Raw genomic sequence first — 20,173 nt, forward strand, 5'->3', positions numbered from 1 at the left:
AGTTTAGCGTCAGGCAACTGGAGGCGCTGGTATTCATCACTGATGGAGAGCAGAAGCCTGCTTAAGGGTCCACTATGGTAGTTCCAGTCCTCGAAGGCTCTTCTTCCCCTCTGTTTCCTCCAACGTTGTCTCCAGCTCTGCCCTCCCCACTCAGCGCCACTGGCTTTTACTTACTCTACTCTTTGTCTCTTCTGTCTCATTCATAAATGCTATCAACTCTGATCTGTTTCTTCTGTCTTATTCATGCAGTATGCTATCAACTCCAATCTGTTTTTTCTATCTCATTCATAAATGCTATCAACTCTGATCTGTTTCTTCTGTCTTATTCATGCAGTATGCTATCAACTCCTATCTGTTTTTTCTATCTCATTCATAAATGCTATCAACTCTGATCTGTTTCTTCGGTCTCATTCATACAGTATACTATCAACTCTGATCTTTGCCTCTTCTGTCTCATTCATAAAGGGTGCTATCAAGATATTTTGCTAAGCAAAATCAGTCCCTTCCCTAAAGAAACCTCCTGGCAGTGGATAATGTCACCTCACTGTTCAAGATGTAGACATGAAGGATAACTTGCAGGCAGTTTGATCCTCTGTTGTCCTTCCTCTTCCTCACCATCCGATTTACCCGTATCTGAGAATGGAGGTCTTGCTCCTTCTGCTGTAAAACAAGCCATAGCCACTAGAGGGCAGTAAACGGGTCCAGGCATCTAAGAAGCGCAGGCACCTGTCCTCATTTGGCAGGCAGAATTGAGTCCAGCTGAGCTTAGCCACAGTACAGACATCTTCCTGTGCAGTCTTGCAAGCTACCTCAGACAAGCAGGCAGGACCTGGACCGGGAGACAAGGTGGTGATCAGGCAGTCTAGGAGCAGGCAAGGCACCAGCTATATGCCCAGCTCTCATTGCCGCTTTGAACCATACAGACTCAACAAGCTTCATGTGCCTTCACCTCAGAGGAGGACAGGCAGAAAGAGATCCTCTTGGTGTCTTCTTCAATTCATGGTCTGGTATGGTGACGTCTCCCATCCTTATGCCTTCATTTGTTTCTCTCCCCTTTGTCTCAAAACCGTTGTCTTAATTTGCACTTAGTCTTCCACTGAATGACTCTCCTGCAGCTTTGGCCTCCATGGCTGCCGCATTTACCTTCCTAACTAATTTGTGTGTTTATGCTTAATGTGGTTTTCTTCGTAACATTGCCATCGAAAAGTAATAAAACTCAAATGACGGATAACTTACCACAAAGAAACGAAGATCTGAAAAACAATTCAGAACAATTTTCTTAAAACTTAATGAACTATAAGGCAATGATCGTCAGAGAACCCTCATTCTTCAGTAGATGGGAGCTAACACAGAGACCCGAGACTGGACAGTATACAGGAGTGCCTTGGAACATTCAGCCCTCAATGGGACGTCTCCATCAAATCTCCCCTCTCAGGGGTCAGCAAGCTATGTGGAGGAGGAGATGGAAGACTGTAAGAGTCAGGAGGATGGCAGGCACCAAGGAAACAGGGCCTTCGAAACACAGTAGGACTGGCGAATGTATGACCTCACAGAGACTGAGGCAGCATGCCCAGGACCTGCACAGATCCAAGTCAGATGGGGTCCCAGCACAGAGAGGGGAAGCTGGACCCAAGCTCCCATCCCTAACCAAGAAGCTGTCTCCAATTGGCAACCCTTGCAAAGGAAAAGTAAGTTTTCTCCAACGCAGTCTCACTGTGTTTACAAACCACACTTGAGGGCGGGCTCAGCGGTAGATGGCTACACAAAATGAACTCAGGGGTACTGTTGGAGATTCTTGGTCTCCTACTTATTGTTTTGTCTGGAAATTACCTTACTGGTCTCTTCCTTGAATGTTGTGGTTTCTAAGGGTTCTATTTGGAGGGTGCGTCCCATGCTTTTTCTTCGTTTTGTTTTTAAAATCTGGAGTTATTTGTTTCTTTTGTTTTGCCTTTTTGATATATATATATATATATATATATATATATAGAGAGAGAGAGAGAGAGAGAGAGAGAGAGAGAGAGAGAAGGAAAGAAGGAGGAGTTGGATGGGTGGGGAGGATCTGGGATGTGTCTGAAATGAGGGAGAAGAAACTGTGATCGGAATACATTGTACAAAAAAAATCTTCAATTTAAAAAGCAGGAAACTAAGAAACAAAACAGGCAGCAAAATGGAATCAGGAAAATCATGTTTGAATAAAAGGAGAAGTGCAGTAAAGAAACAGAATCACTTTTTAAAACAGACAGAAATATAGGGGATTGAGAAACACCGTGTCCTGCAACGGAGCATTTTAACAGCATAACCGATGAAATAGAAGAACACTCGATTCAAAGACACTTTTAAAATGATCTAGTAAAAAGAACAAAAAGAAAATAAAATAATACGTGCAGCGTGGCTATCTGAGAAGGAGAAAAAAGATGGGTGAAGATCATCTAAGAAATAAATAAAGAAAGCATGGTGGTGCACACCTTTAATCCCAGCACTCAGAAGGCAGAGGCAGGCAGATCTCTGTGAGTCAGAGGCCAGCCTTGTCTACATAGCAAGTTTCCAGCCAGCTGAGACTACATAAAAACACCAAGTCTCCGGACAAACAAAAAATAAATGAATGAAAACTTCCAAAATTCAGGGAAGGAATAATCTTTGATTCACAAGGTCACAAAATACCAAGACAAGTCACATTAAACCTCAAGTCTATGCAAAGAGTTTGAAAGGGACAGAAAAGTAATTTTCATACACAGGGAGCTTCCACGAGACTATGAATTTCTGCCTGGTGTTCCTCTGAAGGGGCAGGAAAGCTTTTGTGCCTCTCTGTCTCTCTGTATCTGTCTCTTGCTCTCTTTGTCTCTCTCTGTGTCTCTCTCTCCCTCTGCCCCCCCTCTCTCTTCCACCGCTCCTGTCCCCAGAGGCTGGCCTCCCTCCTTCCCTTCCCCCACTTTTCCCATTCCCTCTCCCCAAATAAAAACCCTCTTTGTGAGAGCACTTGGAGGGAGAGGCAGGTGGATCTCTGAGTTTGAAACCAGCCTGGTCTACAAAGCAAGTTCCAGGACAGCCAAGGTTATACAGAGAAGCCCTGTCTTGAAGGAGAAAAAAAAAAAAAGGAAGAAAGGAAAGAAGGAAGGAATGAAGAAAGACAGAAAGGAAGGAAGAATGGAAAGAAGGAAGGGAGGGAGCAAGAGAGGAAGGAAGAGAAAAAGGAGGAAAGGAAGAAAAAGAAAGAGATAAGAAAAAACCTGTAGTATATAGGCAAGATGTTAAGAGAAAAGGGTCAAGACGAACCATGGCCAGGTGTCATCAACACACAAGGGAAGACGGGAGGGAAGGAACAGAGGACATGCAAGCCATCAAAGACATAGCAGCAACAACCTTCTCCTGAAACATAAAAGGAAAGTCACCCCAGTCCATTTAGTGTTGTGGTTACAGGACCATACACCAAGTAGAGTTTTTTACCTCACTTGGGAGAATGCCAGCAGCCCTGCTGGAGGCTTTTGAGCTATAGCATACAGTAACTGAAGGTAAAGGGCAGCTGGCGTACACAGGAGAGGAAGCGTGGAATGTGGACTCACTGTGTGACTGCATGCCATCCTGACAGTATTAGTCGGGCATCTTCCAGCACAGCCCACGTCCCAATACCACTCGATTGAGCATCAAGTTTCCAACATGTGAATTTGGGGAGCACATGCAAACTCTAGCATTTGCTAATCCAAACAGGGTGGCTGGATAACTCAAAAATCCAGCTATGCTACCTGCAGAGGCTCATTTGAATGTTTAAAAACACACATAGGCTGAAAGCAAAGGACTGGAAGAAAGATGCTCTGTGTAAGTGGAAAAGGCAGGAGGTAGCTGCACTGGCATCAGATGAAATAGAGCACGGAGGTTATTATATAACAATGGAAAGGTCAATTTGTCAGAAGACCTAACAGCTGTAAATATCTATCCGTCCAATGCTGGATTGCCGGAATACATGAAATAAATGTTAACAGCACTGAAATCAGAAATAAATAGCAAGGCAATAATAGTGGGGGACTTAATAACCTAAAGAGGGGTAAAATGATACATCATCTAGACAGAAAATCAATCAGGACACAGCAGATTGGAAAACACAAGACCAATGGCCTAACAGATGCATACAGAGAACCCCATCTCTCTGCCAACAGCAGATATGCACGCTTCTCAAGCACAATGGAGATGCTCCAGGACAGAGCATTGGGCTTCAGAGTCATGGAAGGGTCTTCTCTGCATCCAACCAGAATCAAAGGAAAACGGTAAACTAAACAGTGCTCTTCTGAACAACCAGGATGTCACAGAAGAAGTCCAAAAGCACATGGTACGGATCCGGAGACGCGTGAGAATGGAGACACAAAACGCCCAAGCTGAAACTGAGCTCACCACGGGTACCACGTGACGGAACACAGGTACCACGCGACGGAACACGGGTACCACGCGACGGAAAGACAACCGGCAAGTAAATGGGGAAAAAACAAGCCCAAGTTAGTAGAGCAAAGTAAATAATAAAGATAATTATTGCTATATAGATTTTCAGACAATGAAATAATCAATGAAACTAACAGCTGATTTTTCAAAGGCATGAACAATTGATGAATCTCTAGCCAGACTCTCAGAAAAGGAGGATCTGTAATAAAAAGTTTACCGTCTACATTGCAGGTGCCAAGGAAGAGCAAAGGATTTAAGAAATAGTTATAAATGGCCACGTAGCAATAGGTTCCTGTCTGAAATAAAGACATTCCTAGAAACACAAAACCTGTCGAAACTGAATCATGATGAATTAGAACAAGAGCAAGGACATGGGATCAATAATCAAAACCTGTCAAAGAAACCCAGGGCCTGGGGTTTCACGGAGAGCGTATCAAAAGTTTAAATGAGAATCCATGCGGATCCTTCTTGAGCTTTTCTAAGACACCGAAGAGCAGAGAATATTCCAAAGCCCATTTTACAAGGCCTTCATTCCCTGATACCAAAGCCAGATAAAAAGGACAATAGGAAAAAGAATCTCACAGGCCAATGACCAATGGTACAAGCTAGGCTTAACACCTCACAAGAATGAACTGTGCGCCATGACCAACCACAAGTTACCCCCAACATGGAAGGATGGTCAGCCCTCGAAAGTCCACACACTAGCAGAAGGAAGACTAGGAATCAGGTCAAGTGGGGTTTTTTTGTCGGAACTCTACCTCATTTTATGATACATGCTTAATAAATCATAAGAACTTCATCTCAACAGAGTAAAGACCACACATGACAAGCCCACAGCGTAAATCGCATTCTCTGTGAAAAGCTGAAAGATTTTCCTCAAGACCGGGAACAAAGCTCACCATTTCTGTTCACCGTGATACTGGACACCCTGGCCAGAGCAATTAAGCAAGAAAAAGAAATACAAGAGACTGAAATCAGAAAGGAAAATAAAATCATCTCTTTTTAGATGCCATGCTCATAAAGCTATAATAAGATTTCAAAAACAAAAAACAAATTAAGAAACAAATTAAAATTAAAGTAGAATCAATTTTATTTCTGTTTTACTGGCATGTGCTCATCACCCACAGCAATGGGTTTCGTAAACACATCTTCAACTATATTGTGTATTTTGACCACATCCACCCTCCGTACCCTTTCCTTGCTAATCTTTCTTTTCTCAGACAGCTCCCCATATACTTTCATTCATGCTTAAACATAAATGAATCTGTGTATGCACCTACACACACATACATAAAATTTAGTATCCACATGAGAGAAAACATTATTGTTTTTGTCAGTTTGGCTCATTTTGCTTCATATGATACTGTATTTCTTGACAAATCAAGAAAAGGAAATTTTTATGACTTTATTTTCATTTATGTGAATGTGTGTGTACACATGCATGCACATGTATGCCTTGTATGTCATGCCCAGGAAGGCCAGAAGAGGGCGTTAGACCCCTGGAGCTGATGTTATAGGCAGTTGTGAGCCCCTTGATGTCGGTGCTGGGAGTCAAACTGTAAGAGCAGGAAGAACTCTTACCTACTAAGCTAACTCCAGTCCTTGAAAAGGAAACTCTTAAGACTAACATTTAAACTGGCATCTAAACAATAAAATATTTAGAAGGTAAGAGATAGGCACACTGAAAACCATAAGACAGTGATAAACCCGTGAATGAACGGAAAGGAAACTTGTGTTCACAGATTGGAAAAATACTCTCAGATTTTCTATATTATCAAAAGCAAGATAAATATAAATATAAGATTTATCCTGTAGTATTATCTGTCAAGATTGCTACTGCATTTTCACAAAAAGTGTAAGAAAATTCTAAAATTAAATGAAAAAAGCCCCCACATAGTCAAAGCATCCTTAAGAAAAAAGATGGAAAGTCAGAGGCATCAGATTTCCCGATTTCATACTTTTCTCTAAAGCTGTAGTAATCGAAGCAGTGTGAGGCCAGGTTAAAAACAGACACAGCAAAACAATAGAACAAAATAATCCCACACACAGAGTTAATAAGCATTTGAAAAGGGTGCCAAGAACAGAAGAAAGAGAAAGAATAGTCTATGCAATGAGTGGTATTGGAGAAATGGGTAAATATACACAAAGAAATAACCTATGCCACTCAAAACAAAGACAAAAAACTCTGAAGTAGGTTGAAGATTGAGGTGTAAGACCAGAAACTTACCAAACTTCTCTAATTAAACACAAGGGAAAACTCAATAACATTGGTCTTGGCAATTGATTTTCAATATCACACACACACACACACACACACACACACACACAAAAGACAATAAATGCACAATATCAACCAAAGACTCATGTAAAGATAAAAGACATCTGTGCAGCAAACCAAATTACAAAAGTAAACAGCTGGAGGGAGGAAGCATTAGTAACTTGCCAAGGAAGGGTTAATACCTGCTGTGGTTTGGAGATGAAGCCTAGGCTCCAGTACTGAAGGCTTGGTTCCAGCTGCTTGAGCCAGTCATCCTAGGTGCCTGGGCCCTGGGAACTCTTGCCCCATCCCTGGGCTAATCCACTGAGCACTCCAGACACAGAGGCACTGGTGGACAGTATTGGAAAACAGGAAGTGGAGCCTAGATGATGCAGACCGTTTGGGCACGTACTGGGAAGGTGTCCCCTGCTCTCCAAGGACTCTCTACCCCGTTCTGCTTTGTGGCTACTCTAAGAGGAATGGCTCATTCAACCATTCCTCTGCCTTGATGCCCTGCGTCATCACAGACCCAGAAACAGTAAAGACAGCTGACCACAGACTGAAGCCGTGCACCAAAAATAAGCCCTTTCTCCGTCAAGTAAATTTTCTCAACTATTTACAGGATGACAGAAAAACTGAATAACACAACATCCAAGCATACAGCGAACTCCTAGACAACAGCAAAAGCCACAATGTTTTTAAACATGGGCAAATAAGTAGCAAATAATGTTTTCCAAAAGAGACACATAGATACACATCAAGCTTGGGAGTGCGGGCTCAGACCCCTCAGTCACCAGGAAAGGCAAGTCGCATCCACATCACCCACCTATCAGGAGCTGGGATGGCTACTCTCGGTTGTCAGCTTGCCTACATCTGGAATCAGCTAAAACCCAAATGGCTGGACACATCTGTGAGGGATTTTTTAATTAAGGCACTTGAATTGGGAAGACTCACTTCTAATCTGGATCTTCTGAGGTAGGAAGATCCACCTTTAATCCAGATCTTTTGAGGTGGGACAATCCATCTTTAACCTGGTCCACGCCTTCTCTAGCAGCCTATGTAAAGACGTGGAAGAAGGAAGTTTCTGACCTCTGCCTGCTTGCTCTCACTCTTGCTAGCAAGTCCATGCCTTCATTGGCTCTAGAGCCTACTTTTTCAGGATTAAGTATATTGAAGACAAGCTGAGATATCCAGCCTCACAGACTGAACAACTACTGGATTTTTGGAACTTCTGTTAATAGAGAAGCCACTGTTGAACTAGCTAGGCCACAGCCTGTAAGTCATTCTAATAAATCCCCTTTATATGTATATCTGTGCTTCAATATATAATATATAATCTGCACATTATATATGTTTATGTATTATAATATATTTATATATTGTATGTTATATATGTGTAAACATGCATGTTATTAGAATAAATTTTATTTCTATAAATATATATTATAGGGAGAGCTATAATACATATAATAAAAACATCATATATAATATACATGATATTATATGTAATATATAGAGAGAGATATCCATATGGAGAGATTCAATCTATAAATTCTGGTCCCCTAGAGAACCTTAAATAATATAGTAGTCAAAGTCACAGGGAATACCATCTCATAACCTCACAGAATGACCAGTGTCAAAAGACAGTAAAACAACTGTCAGCAAGGGTGTGGAGAGAAGAGAACTTCTTGCAGTCGGTGAGACTGTAAGTTGGCAGAGAATTTTGGAAAACATGAAACTACCTTTCAAAAATGAAAGAAGCAAAATCGCCCTCTGGTCCACCTACCCCACTGAGGATACACAGCCAGGCATCACGCCTTCAAGGCAGCGCTAGCCACAGCAGCCAAGAAGTGGGGACAGCCTAAGTGTGTGCTTATGGGTGTGTGGATACAAGATAAGGGGGCTGGAGAGATGGTTCAGCCGTTAAGAGCACTGGCTACTCTTGCAGACGATGGAGGTTCGATTCCCAGCATCCACATGGTAGCTCACAACCATCTGTAACTCCAATTCCAGGGGATACAATGCCCTCTTCTCACCTCCACAGGTACCAGGCACACACGTAGCAAACATATAGGTGCAGGCAAAACATTCATACACACAAAAATTAATACATAAATGAAATACTAAAAACAGGCAATCAGATGCGTACGTGCAAAGGAATGCTAGTCGGGCATGAGAAAGAAGTCACTTCCGTCATTAACAACGTGAATGACTTGAGAAGGCTGTGGGCTGAGAGAAAGGTTGAAGAAAGACAAACATGGTGAGAGCCTGTATCTGTACAGATCTAAATGCTTGAGCTTCGAGAAGCAGGAGAATGGTGCCTACCAAGGGCCTGGAGTGGCGGAAAGGGTACATTCATGTCAAAGGTATACATATTCGGTACAAGATAAAGATTTTGGGTGTCATAGTCTCTGAGACCTTCCTGGATGGTAGAGTGGCAAGCCGAGGTAGGCAAGAAGGCAGTTTGGTTCAACACAACTCAGCAGCCAGTGTTGGTTCAAACTTCAGGAGTCTGACCCTGAGGGTTTATTTTAGACATACTTAAGCACAGTACAATTTGGTGGAAACTATTCTCCTGAAAATTAACTCAGTCCCACATGTTCAACAAAGCACACGTAAATCTCCTTGAGGAACAAAGTAAGCTAAACACAGATCAGACGTGATTACATGGACACCCTGTAAGATCCAATAAAGATAAGGTTCTATAGATTGACTGAAAATTAGGATAAGGGTCTGGGGGAGGATCCGGTGCCGGAAAAGTCTCCAGCCACAGAGATATCACAAAGGTCCAGGGTAGAAAGCAGTCCGCTTCAGCCTTCTGGGCGGATAACAGGTCTCGCATTTCTTCCATTGAAGGAACGATCCTCAGTGTTTGGCATTCCAGGCTCCCCTAATGCTTGCGTGAGCACAAAGACCTCTGTGCCCCTACCCTTGGACTCTAATACAGTGTATTCATGGTGAGTGTAGTTAGCCCTGCATTAGACACTTGAAGTCGCTATACTGTAGCAAACAATAGAGTATTACATACTTCAGATTTGCTAAGAGAGTTGATCTTAACTGCCTACACAAGAAATGTAACCATGGTTTTGGGTATATTAATATGACTTTGTTATCATATGTACATCAAATCAATATATCCACTTTAAATATGAGCAAAAGTATCTGTCAGTTATACCTCAACGGAGCTGTAAGAATTGTCAAATTAAATGAACACACCAGTACTGCTGCTGTGGCTGGGTTTGCAAACCGCTATTCTGGTATTTGTTTCTAAAGGATTCTGTCCACTCCTGCCCCCCTTTTTACCTGTCCCGTGGGTGATTTTGTTCCTGTTCCATCTTTCTCGGTTTGTCAACTATAACCTTGTACTGTGGCAGTGATAGAGTCTTGCCTGAACATGCGCTTGACTTCTCACAGCCATGTTCTCCTCCTGGCAGCACAAAGGAACCTACAAGAACACACTTCCTGTGCTGCCCCTACTGCCCCCATGTTGTCTGCCAGCACCAGAATTCTCCTTGTCTTACAAACCCACAATGCATCGTTGGGATTTGGGGCTTTGTTTTTTGGTTTGGTTTTTTGTTCTGTTCTGTTCTTAATACATTTAAACAAGGCATGCATTCTCCTGCATTCCAAGAGTTCATTCCTTTGCATAAATCCAGAATTCTGACTTCTATTAATCTCATATATTTTTCATTTCAAACACTGATATTTTCATCTCTAGAAGTTCAATCTGGATCACTGTGAGTCTTCTGTATCTCCCCTAGCATGCTCAGGCCTTCCTTGGTGAGCACAATGGTACATTTAAATAGATATTTCTAGACTGGGGATGCTGCTCAACAGGTAGAGTGCTTGCCTAACATGCACAGTGTCTTAAGTTCAGTCCCCAGCACCACCACATAGAACCAAGCCTGACCTCACACCTCTGTAATCCCACCACTTAGGAGGTGGAGGTAGGAAGGTCAGGAATTCAAGGTCACCCTCTTCTATATAGCATCAAGACCAGCCTGGGCTACATGAGAAAGACCAGCCTGGGCTACATGAGAAAGACCAGCCTGGGCTACATGAGAAAGACCAGCCTGGGCTACATGAGACTACCTCTCCTAAATGTAGATATAGTCTTTTCATGATCTACTATTTCTTTTTTTGTTTCTGTTTTTCAAAATAGGGTTTCTCTGTGTAGCTCTGTCCTAGAGCTAGCTCTGTAGATCAGACTGGCCTTGAACTCACAGAGATCCACCTCCTTCTGCCCTACAAGTGCTGGGATTAAAGGAATGTACCACCACTACCCGGTTCTGATCTACCGTTTCTATCACCATGTCCCTTCCTTCACCACAATGGCTGATCGGCACTGAGCTGAGGGGCTTTCCCACACTCTGCTGCAGTCTGTGGAAACATCTCCTGTCACTATCCGGGTTCCCCTACGTGGCCCACTCCTATTATCCTGGAAGGATGGACCTGCCGCCACCTGGGGCAGTCACGGGACTTAGCACTTTTGGTTCCTCTCCTGTCTCGCTGTCTTAATGCTGCCAATTCTTACAATGCCCAGATTTCTAATTGTGTTGGAAGTCAAACATTCACTTTCTATTATCCGACTCTTGGCAAAAGTCTCAGTTGACTTTTCCAGAATTTAAGCCTGCTTGAAATACAATGGCAACCTTGCTATCGGGTGCACTAGCTGGGGCAGTGCTGGAGGGAGAATACAGGAGAGCTGGTGAACTGACCAATTCAGCTGCCACCCAGGTCCAGATTCAGGGCTGAGTTGGCCTACCCTAACATCCACCCCATCTATGAACTGCTGGAGCATGTGAAGGGGTCAGTCCTGCAGATCCAATGTCACAGGATCTCCACGACACTGGGCAGCAACAGGATATCCAAGCGGAGTCCCAGTGAGGACCAGTATTGATAGTGTAACAGAAGTCAGAGGCCTCAGACAAGACCAATGACTCATTGCAATGAACATTTGCAAAGAAAAATGTATGGACTAAAAAAAGAAAGAAATACAATGGTGAGCCTATGGGGTGCCTTAAGAAGGGGACTACTGAGTTGTATTTGAGTTTTAGAATGGTCACCCTGGAGAGAGGCCAGTGAAAGATTCTAGGAAAGCATGGGACATATTCCATGACAAAGACCTGGAGAAGTCTGAATGGCCAATCACCAGTGCCTGTGTGTATTCTGTGGCTTTAGGCCAAGGGTGCACTCCAATGGGAGAGACTAAGAACACTGGCTGCACACATGCACCCTTTGTCTGCATGGACAGACAGTCATCTCTGCAGTCCCAAATGTGGTCTGGGGAAAATCTAAGTTATCTGTTCCATTATGTACCAGAAGCAGGGACCATATTATTCAGAATGGTCAGGACAGGCTTCCAGGAAAAGGTACCAACATCCTGGGCTCACCGTGCATTAGATGGGGGGGGGGGGTCTTGGGTGCATGACCTTTAACCTACTCACTCACTGGCTGAATGTATATGATATGGTTATGAAGCTAGCGTAATCCCCCAGAAAGCCCTTGAATTGCCATAACCTTTAATACTGTTGCTGTTCTTTGCACCGTAGGCACATCTGGATCAAGAAGAGGATCAGAGAATGTAGGAAAGTATATGTTCTTTCTCTAAGATCTCTGAGTTTCAAAGAGGACACTAAGACCATGGCCCCTCAGAGTATAGCACCAACCCCACCATGCATAGACAGACACTTCTGAGATCTCCCAAGCCAGCCACCCTGTCAGGGACCAGCCACAGGCCAGAGCACCATATGGGGCATGAAGTGTTCTAAGTTCTACATCCCCATCTGAGGCAAGTCCATTGCCCCTCGCAGGGAATCTGGACCCATTTCCCATAAGCACATGCTGGTATAATTCCTGAACTGTGTCAGTGAAAACACGAAAGCCTACAGAGAAGTTTACTTGTAAATGGGAAAAAATCAACCTGGCATGATATTGGAAGCTGTGCTGGAATCCTTTAGATTCCACAGCTCCTAAACCTGTCCCAAACACACCAGCATCACATCAGGGTGACTGGATGGCATCTGAAAGTTTGAAGATGTGTTAGATGCACAGACATGTCTGCAGGAGATGCCACCAAAGAAAGCAAATCTACCAGCAGCAGATTTAAAAGGCAAAATTCAGGTGCATCCTTTAAACCAGATGACTTAAAACTTGAGAACAAGGGCTAAGGTGGAAATAACAAGGAAATGCAAATGAGATGGGGTAGAACGAGGTAGAAAGAGGCACAAGAATGGGCTGGATGGCTCAGAGGTTAAGAGCACCGACTGTTCTTCCAGAGGTCCTGAGTTCAATTCCCAGCAACTACATGGTGACTCACAACCATCTGTAATGAGATATGGTGCCCCCTTTTGGCCTGCAAGGATACATGCTGGCAGAACATTGCATACATAATAAATAAATAAATAAATAAATAAATAAATAAATAAATAATTTTTTTAAAAAAAAGAAAGAGGCACAGGAAAGTAGCAATAGATATTCTTACATGTTAAAGAATACATAAGAACCTCCCACAGCCATGGGCACCAGAAAGGGCAACTAAATAGGGAAAGCAGACATAGAAAACTTCAAGAGAACCCTTTAAAATATAGTATGGGACGTGGTGAAGAGTCCTCCCTGGCTGTTCTGGCAGAGGAGTGGGGTTTGGTCCCCAGCACCCATGTGGTGGCTCAGAACACCAGTTCCAGGGGATCTGGCGCCCTCTGCTGGCATCCTTGGGCATCAGGTGCACACACAGTGGACTGACAGTGTTTACTCATACACATAAAATAATTTTTTTCTAAAATATGAGTACTTAGGAAATCGTAAGCATTCCTCTTTCAAAATAAAGAGCTCTAACAGGAAGTGCTTTAACGAATGCAGTCATGCAGTTGCAGATGATATAGACTCACATTTAAACCGCATAGATCTTACATTGCCAATATTTGTCAACACCACCTATAAGCTTCACAACAAAAAAGTTTTCCCAGTGCATAAAGATTTTATTTTAAAGATTTGTTTTTATTTTTTTCAAGCTATACATAAGCACATATACCTGAGTGTGGTTTTGCACATGCTTGTCTTCAGAGGTCAGAAGGAGATCCCTGAAGCTGGAGTTACAGATGGTTGTGAGGGGTGCTGGGAACTGAACTTGGGTCCTCTGAAAGAGCAATATGGGGCTTAAAACCCTGAGTCAACTCCCAGATCCCTAAAGCATAGGATTTTAGAAACATCTATTTTATCCAAAAGCAATCACAAGAAATAAAGTTAAAAAGATACCCTTCAACTTTAAAAAAAAAAATTGGAAACAAAGAAATTCATAACAAAGCTGGGCATAGTGGAGCATTCCCTTAATCCCAGCATGCAAGAGGCAGAGTCAAGCAGATCTCTGTGAGTTTGAGGCCAGCCTGGTTTACAGAGTGAGTTCTAGGACAGCCAGGGCTGTTACACAGAGAAACCTCGTCTTGACAAAAATAGAAAAGAAATGCATTTTAAAAAAATTACCCACCTCTTGAATAACTAATGAAAACAAGCCTATTTCATTCCAAAACCTCTGGGCAAAGCAAAACGCATTCACAGAGAGACTACATAAAACAAACCTTGCACAAGTAGGGACATGAGAATCGCCATGAAAAGCAAGTTACAAGTGACACGAAGTGTCACGAACAAACCTGAGTCCTGTGGAAAAGAAACTCATGTGCCCACATACTAAGTCTATTTGCAAGTTTGTTTTATTTATTTATTTACTTACTTACTTATTGTATCTGCCAAGTTATAAAGGTTGCAGCCTGTATGATACAGGTTGTAATTGGCCTGTAAAGGGCCAATAACCCACTGCCGCTCGTGCACTGAGGACCCGGACATTTCTGTGTCAACCTAACAAACCATCATAACTCTATAGTAACATTATACCAAAAAGTCACTACACCAAACTTACAGTAATATAGATGCAAGAAATACTTAAAAAAAAATACTCGCAAATACACCTAACCCATGAAAATACATCCTGTCTGAAGTAGCCCTCCGTTGATTGACTGGGCAGGCTGCATCAGGTGGGCAATGGACCCTGCGGGGCAGCACTTACTGCAAACCAAGTAAGAGAGAAGCCACAAAAGGTTATCAATAAATGAAAATGTCATACATAAAATGAAGCAACCTTATCAATAAAAATTATAAAATAAACTGGGCAGTGGTAGCACATGCCTTTAATCCCAGCACTCAGGAGGCAGAGGCAGGTAGATCTCTGTGAGTTCGAGGCCAGCCTGGTCTACAGAGTGAGTTCTAGGACAGCCAGGAATGCATAGAGGAACCTTGTTTCAAAAAACCATAAAGCAAAAAAAGAATAATTATAAAATAAAAGAAACTGGCCAATCTCATTCATAGTGATAGGAAGCTAAAGTCATTTTAATCAAAGCGTGAACCAAAATGGGATGTCCCTTAACTGTTTTAGACTGTCAAATGTAGTGTGCCAAGAATACATAATTTTTTATGTACAAAAAGAATACAGATAATGAAAGATATTTTGATTTTTCCAAAATATTTGCAAAACTCAGGACATTCTAATTGACACTGTATTTTTGAAGCAATAGAATTCTCTCTGCATCGATCGCACGGATTAGAAATGGGCTGAGGAGACGGTGTGCCATCTGAGGGTTCTGTAAACCACACAGACTCCAACAAGGAACAGCGGAGGCGCCCCAGCTTTAGCTTCGTGTTTGGGTCATGTCAGACATTCCCACTTCCCTAGATCTATGCAGCTATACCCTGTTCCTCTGCCTGACACGCCACGCTGTGTGACCCAACAACACTCACCTCTTCTGACTTCTTCCCCTTCCCGGTTAATTCACATTGGATAAACCTCCTCTGGAGAGGGAGGACAGAAAAGAATGAAAGCAAGGGGCAAGATGGAAGGCGGACAGGAAGGCTGGGAGAGCGGAGGATGAACTAGGATTAGGTGCAGCCCTGCAGGAGCTTGTGCCAAGGTCTCAGAGCAGCTACAAGGAGCCCATTCATTCTTCTGGCCCCCTCCTTCCCACTACCACGACCCAACCCTGCCCAACTCTCATCTCTCCCAGAATCTAACCCCCTGGCGGCATCTTCCTATTTCAGACTTAGACATCAAGGATGTCATAGCCCTAGAAACCAACACTCGGGTCAACCCATTCCGTAGACAAAGCTCCATAGATCCTATACTCCAGGAAACTATGTTTGGCACTCGGAGGTCAGGCCTGATGAGAGACTGGCCAAGCAAGGCTCCCGACAACTACGATCGCAAGCTGAAGAGCCTCATGGAGAAGGGCACAGAGCCCAAGATCGAGACAGCTAAGATGCTGAAGCCAGAGGAGGTGCTGAGCTGCCGGTGAGCGCCACTGGGGTGCATGGGCAGGCTGAGAAGAGCAGCGTGTGAATGCATGTATGCTTGACCATGGCGAGGGCAGGCCTAGGACATCAGGCGATAGACACCCACTGAGACATGGAGGGGGCGGGCCTAAGTCAGCAGTGTGTGAACGCATTTTTTTTTAATTTATTTATTTATTAAGGCTTTCTGCCTTCTCCCCGCCACCTCCTCCCATTTCCCTCCCCCTCCCCCATCAAGTCCCTCTCCCTCATCAGCTTGGAGAGTAATCAGGGTTCCCTGACCTGTGGGAAGTCCAAGGACCGCCCACCTCCATCCAGGTTTAGTAAGTTGAGCATCCAAACTGCCTAGGCTCCCCCAAAGCCAGTGTGTGCAGTAGGATCAAAAACCCATTGCCATTGTTCTTGAGTTCTCAGTAGTCCTCATTGTCCGCTATGTTCAGCAAGTCCGGTTTTATCCCATGCTTCTTCAGACCCAGGCCAGCTTGCCTTGGTGAATTCCCGATAGAACATCCCCATTGTCTCAGTATATGGGTGTACCCCTCGCGGTCCTGAGTTCCTGCTCAACTCGGAGGGAACCAGCTCGTCCCTACCTGACTCTAGCTGCCAAAGGATTGCCACAAGACTAAAACCCTGAGTCCCTTCACTCTGCTGAATCTGAGTGACAGTATCTGTACTGGTTGCTCTTCTGCTGCTCTGGTAAATGCCACCACCAAGGCAACCTATGTGAGAAGGAGGTTATTTGGGTTTATGGTTCCAGAGGGATGAGAGTCTGTCATGACAGGAAGGCCCATCGGCAAGTAGTAGCAGCAGGCCTGGTGTCAGGAATAAGAAGTCGAGAGCTCATACCTTCAAACGCGAGCAAGAAGCAGGGTACACACTAGATGTCGGGTGAGGCTTTAAGGTCTCAGAGCCCGCCCCCAATGACACACTTCCTCCACTGAGGCCCCTCCCTCATAAACCTCTCCAAACAGTGCCATCCACTGGAAGGCCTACAGGGGACATTTCTCATAGTGTCACTGTCTCCAGGGACTTTCTGCTATGTTAGGGATTTAGAGTCCCAAGATGGCCACAGACTGTTTGGTTTCTGTATTCCCCCTTCCTTCTCCACTGCTGGAATAGGACCCGGGGCCTTTCACGAGCTAGGCAAAGCTCTCCCACACAGCCTCACCTCTCTCTTGCTTGCTCTCCATCCATACCGTATCACCAGGTCTGTCCTCCACAAACACCCACGGCCGGTGTCATCCTTAACTGGCATAACAGGCAAAGTTAAAAAAACTTTAGCTGAGGAGGAATTGAGACAACAGGATAACAGGGCCACCCTCGACAAGCTGGCAGCAATGGAACCATCTTGGGTGAAAGACCAGCCACACGGCTCAGGTGTGTGCTGCCCGTTGCTCCTGGAGACTAAGAGATGGAGCAGGGATGGAGTCAGTGAGAGGCAACACCTGAGACCGCCCTCCTTGCAGGGACAAGTCATGATGTGGCTCTAATTGGCCCTAGCTCCACAGTGGGAGTTCTTTCCCGCAGAGGTCAGGAGCACTGGGGCAGGTGACATCTATAAAGTCATTGGGGAGACATCTAACACAAGGGTGAGATGGTGCAGTGGGGTCTTAAGGACGTCACACGCCAGCCCACCCATACCTCCCCGGCAGGCTGCCCTGGGGTCCAGGGAACTGAGGCCACAAGCAAAGGCAGTCCAGGGACAGAACCCAAGCACAGGCAAAGCAGAAAGCCTGTTAATGGCAAGACAATGCCTCTCTGTCACCCATAACCAGCCAGCAGGTGGCTGGTAGCATCCCCCTTCTACTAAAACTGGTACCAAGAAGTCAGCAGATTAGCACACACCATTATCCCAGCACTCAGGAGTTGAGGCAGGAGGATTGTGTGTTTGAGGCTGCCTGAGCTACATAATGAGATCCTGTCTCGACATAGATAGATAGATAAATGATTAAATATGAAGTTGGCCCTGAGGTCAAGGTTGACAGTGGAACCAGGAGCTCTATCTGGATCCCACAACACAGATGGGATCAATTTCACTTCTCAGCAGAAGTTAGGATTACGAGGCTTTAGAACGCATTTTAAATCAATGGTCTTGTTTAACTGCGTGCGTATCAGAGGAAGGCATGCATGCCTGTTCATGCAGCTCTGTGTACGCATGCTCGAGGCCCCCAGCCTTGACTGAGATCCCCTGCCTGCAGCAGTGATCATACCACATCCCACCCAAACTAACACGCACCCACACCCCACGTTAGCCATGGACTTTCTTCCTGGTGCCATTTTAATTGTGTCTTCCAAACGGGGTGGCCCATTCTTTACCTGACTGTCACTCTGTTGATGAACGAACGACCTCATTCCCCAAATAAACACCTGTCTTTCCACGGCAGAGCTTCCTTGACTTCCATGGACCACATGCTGAGTGTAGTGCTTGAACCAATGAACATTAGCCTGTTTTCTCTGGAGATAACCAGGGTGATGCCTGGCAGGTTGAGTCCCAAGAGTTACAGTACCACGAGCTCCTGCCACCTCTGCCACCTGCGGGCTGCCCTTCTATCAGGGACACACACAGGGAGCCAGGCCAAGGTCTCTTGCTGCCCAAAGTCAACCCGTACCCCCACCCTTTCTTGAGACAGGGTCTCACCATGTTACTCTTTCTGTCCCAAAACTCACTCTGTAGACCAGGCTGGCCTCAAGCTCAGAGATCCACCAGCCTCTGCCTCCTGAGTGCTGGGATTAAAGGTGTACGCCACTACACCCAGCCCCAAGCCAACCCATTTCTAGTGAAAGTCGGGTCCCACGGCTCCTTGTCACCTCTTCCTACCTTCTCTTGAAGGTACCTGCGTTTGTCCAAGAACAACATCAAGACCTTGATCAAGCTGTGCAAAGACGCAGGGATGGACGTGGACATCCACCCACACATGGTGGAGTCCGAGATAGACTCCAAGAAGATATTCGACCATCGCTTGAGCACGGCGCTCTAACCGCACTGCCCACCACCGGAGCCTCACCCCATCAGCCCCGCCACCGACTAGCTTCTCTCTAAACCGCACCAGGCCAACAAGTCAAGAGCATCATCACTAGCTGGTGTCAACTTTGTCCTCGGCTCCACCTTGCAGCAGACAAGGAGTAATGGGAAGAGAGCCCCCTAGAGAAAGCTTGCTGGGTGCAGTGGCATTTGCCCTTATTCCTTCACAGGCGGAGGCAGGGGGATCAAGAGTTAAAGCTCCAGGCCAGCTTGGAGCTGCATGAGGCACTATCTAAAACACCATAATGGGGAGAGGGGGAGTACAAAGGTTTTTTGTTGTTTTTTTTTTTTAACTGCTTCTTAGGAGAAAATGCTTCTTGAGCAAGGAAACAGGGCCTCAAGTCCCTAGAGAACTTGGGAGAGGAGAAAAAGCTGAACAGCTGCCTGGCGTACAAGCCACTGCCCTATGAAGGGCACAGCTGTGTGGGGAACTGGCCCTCGTGTAAGCCCGAGGCTGGTGGCTGAAGTCCTCTCTTGTAAGGACTGACTTCATGGTCACACCAATTGTATTTGTTAGTCGTCCTTTCCCCACCAGCTGTACTACAAAGCTTGCTGGATTCCTCTTGCAATCTACTAAGACCCCAGGACCCACTGATGGAACCAGATCAGCTTGTCCTAAAGCTCTGTCCCACATGCCCTGGGACCTGTGTGCAACACAAAGTCCCCAGGGGGAAAGCTAGTGAATCCTCACTCTCGGGGAAGTGTAGAGGGTAGGTAATCCCAAGAGGATGTTTGGGATCCCTTATGCCACCCCTGGGGCTTTTAGTCCCATGAGCTGGTGGGCAGCTCTGGGTACAAAATGGAGTCAGATCCCTGGATAGGAGATCTTAAAGAGCTACAGAGAAAAGGCTTCCTGGTTGCGGAAGCTACTTTTGTTTCTTTCTTTCTTTCTTTCTTTCTTTCTTTCTTTCTTTCTTTCTTTTTGGGGGGGGGGCATTGTTTGGTTTTCGAGACAGGGTTCTTTGTGCAGCAGTCCTGGCTTTGTAGACCAGGCTGTCCTTAGCTAACAGAGATCCGCGTAGTAGACCAGGCTGTCCTTAGCTAACAGAGATCCGCGTACCTCTGTCTCTTGAGTGCTGGGATTAAAGACATGAGCCACCACCACCTGGCTGGAAGCTACTTTTATTGAG

The 20,173-nt window shown here is 44.9% G+C and overlaps 1 protein-coding gene across 3 annotated transcripts in view; it reads left to right on the forward strand.

Annotated features, from left to right (window-relative positions):
• The window catches only part of CUNH16orf78 (chromosome unknown C16orf78 homolog), a 32,329-nt gene extending 12,396 nt beyond the window's left edge, over positions 1-19,933 (forward strand). For all 3 annotated transcript variants that reach the window (XM_013353713.2, XM_026789206.1, XM_013353712.2), the window contains exons 4-6: positions 12,238-12,273; positions 15,773-16,022; positions 18,852-19,933. In XM_013353713.2, the coding sequence (XP_013209167.1) occupies positions 12,238-12,273; positions 15,773-16,022; positions 18,852-18,999 (434 nt within the window). In that variant the 3' untranslated portion in view covers positions 19,000-19,933. The remainder of the gene's footprint in view (positions 1-12,237; positions 12,274-15,772; positions 16,023-18,851) is intronic.
• Positions 19,934-20,173: the final 240 nt, after the last annotated feature.

The sequence above is a fragment of the Microtus ochrogaster genome, unplaced genomic scaffold (assembly GCF_000317375.1).
Source record: "Microtus ochrogaster isolate Prairie Vole_2 unplaced genomic scaffold, MicOch1.0 UNK15, whole genome shotgun sequence".
Taxonomy (NCBI): Eukaryota; Metazoa; Chordata; class Mammalia; order Rodentia; family Cricetidae; genus Microtus; species Microtus ochrogaster.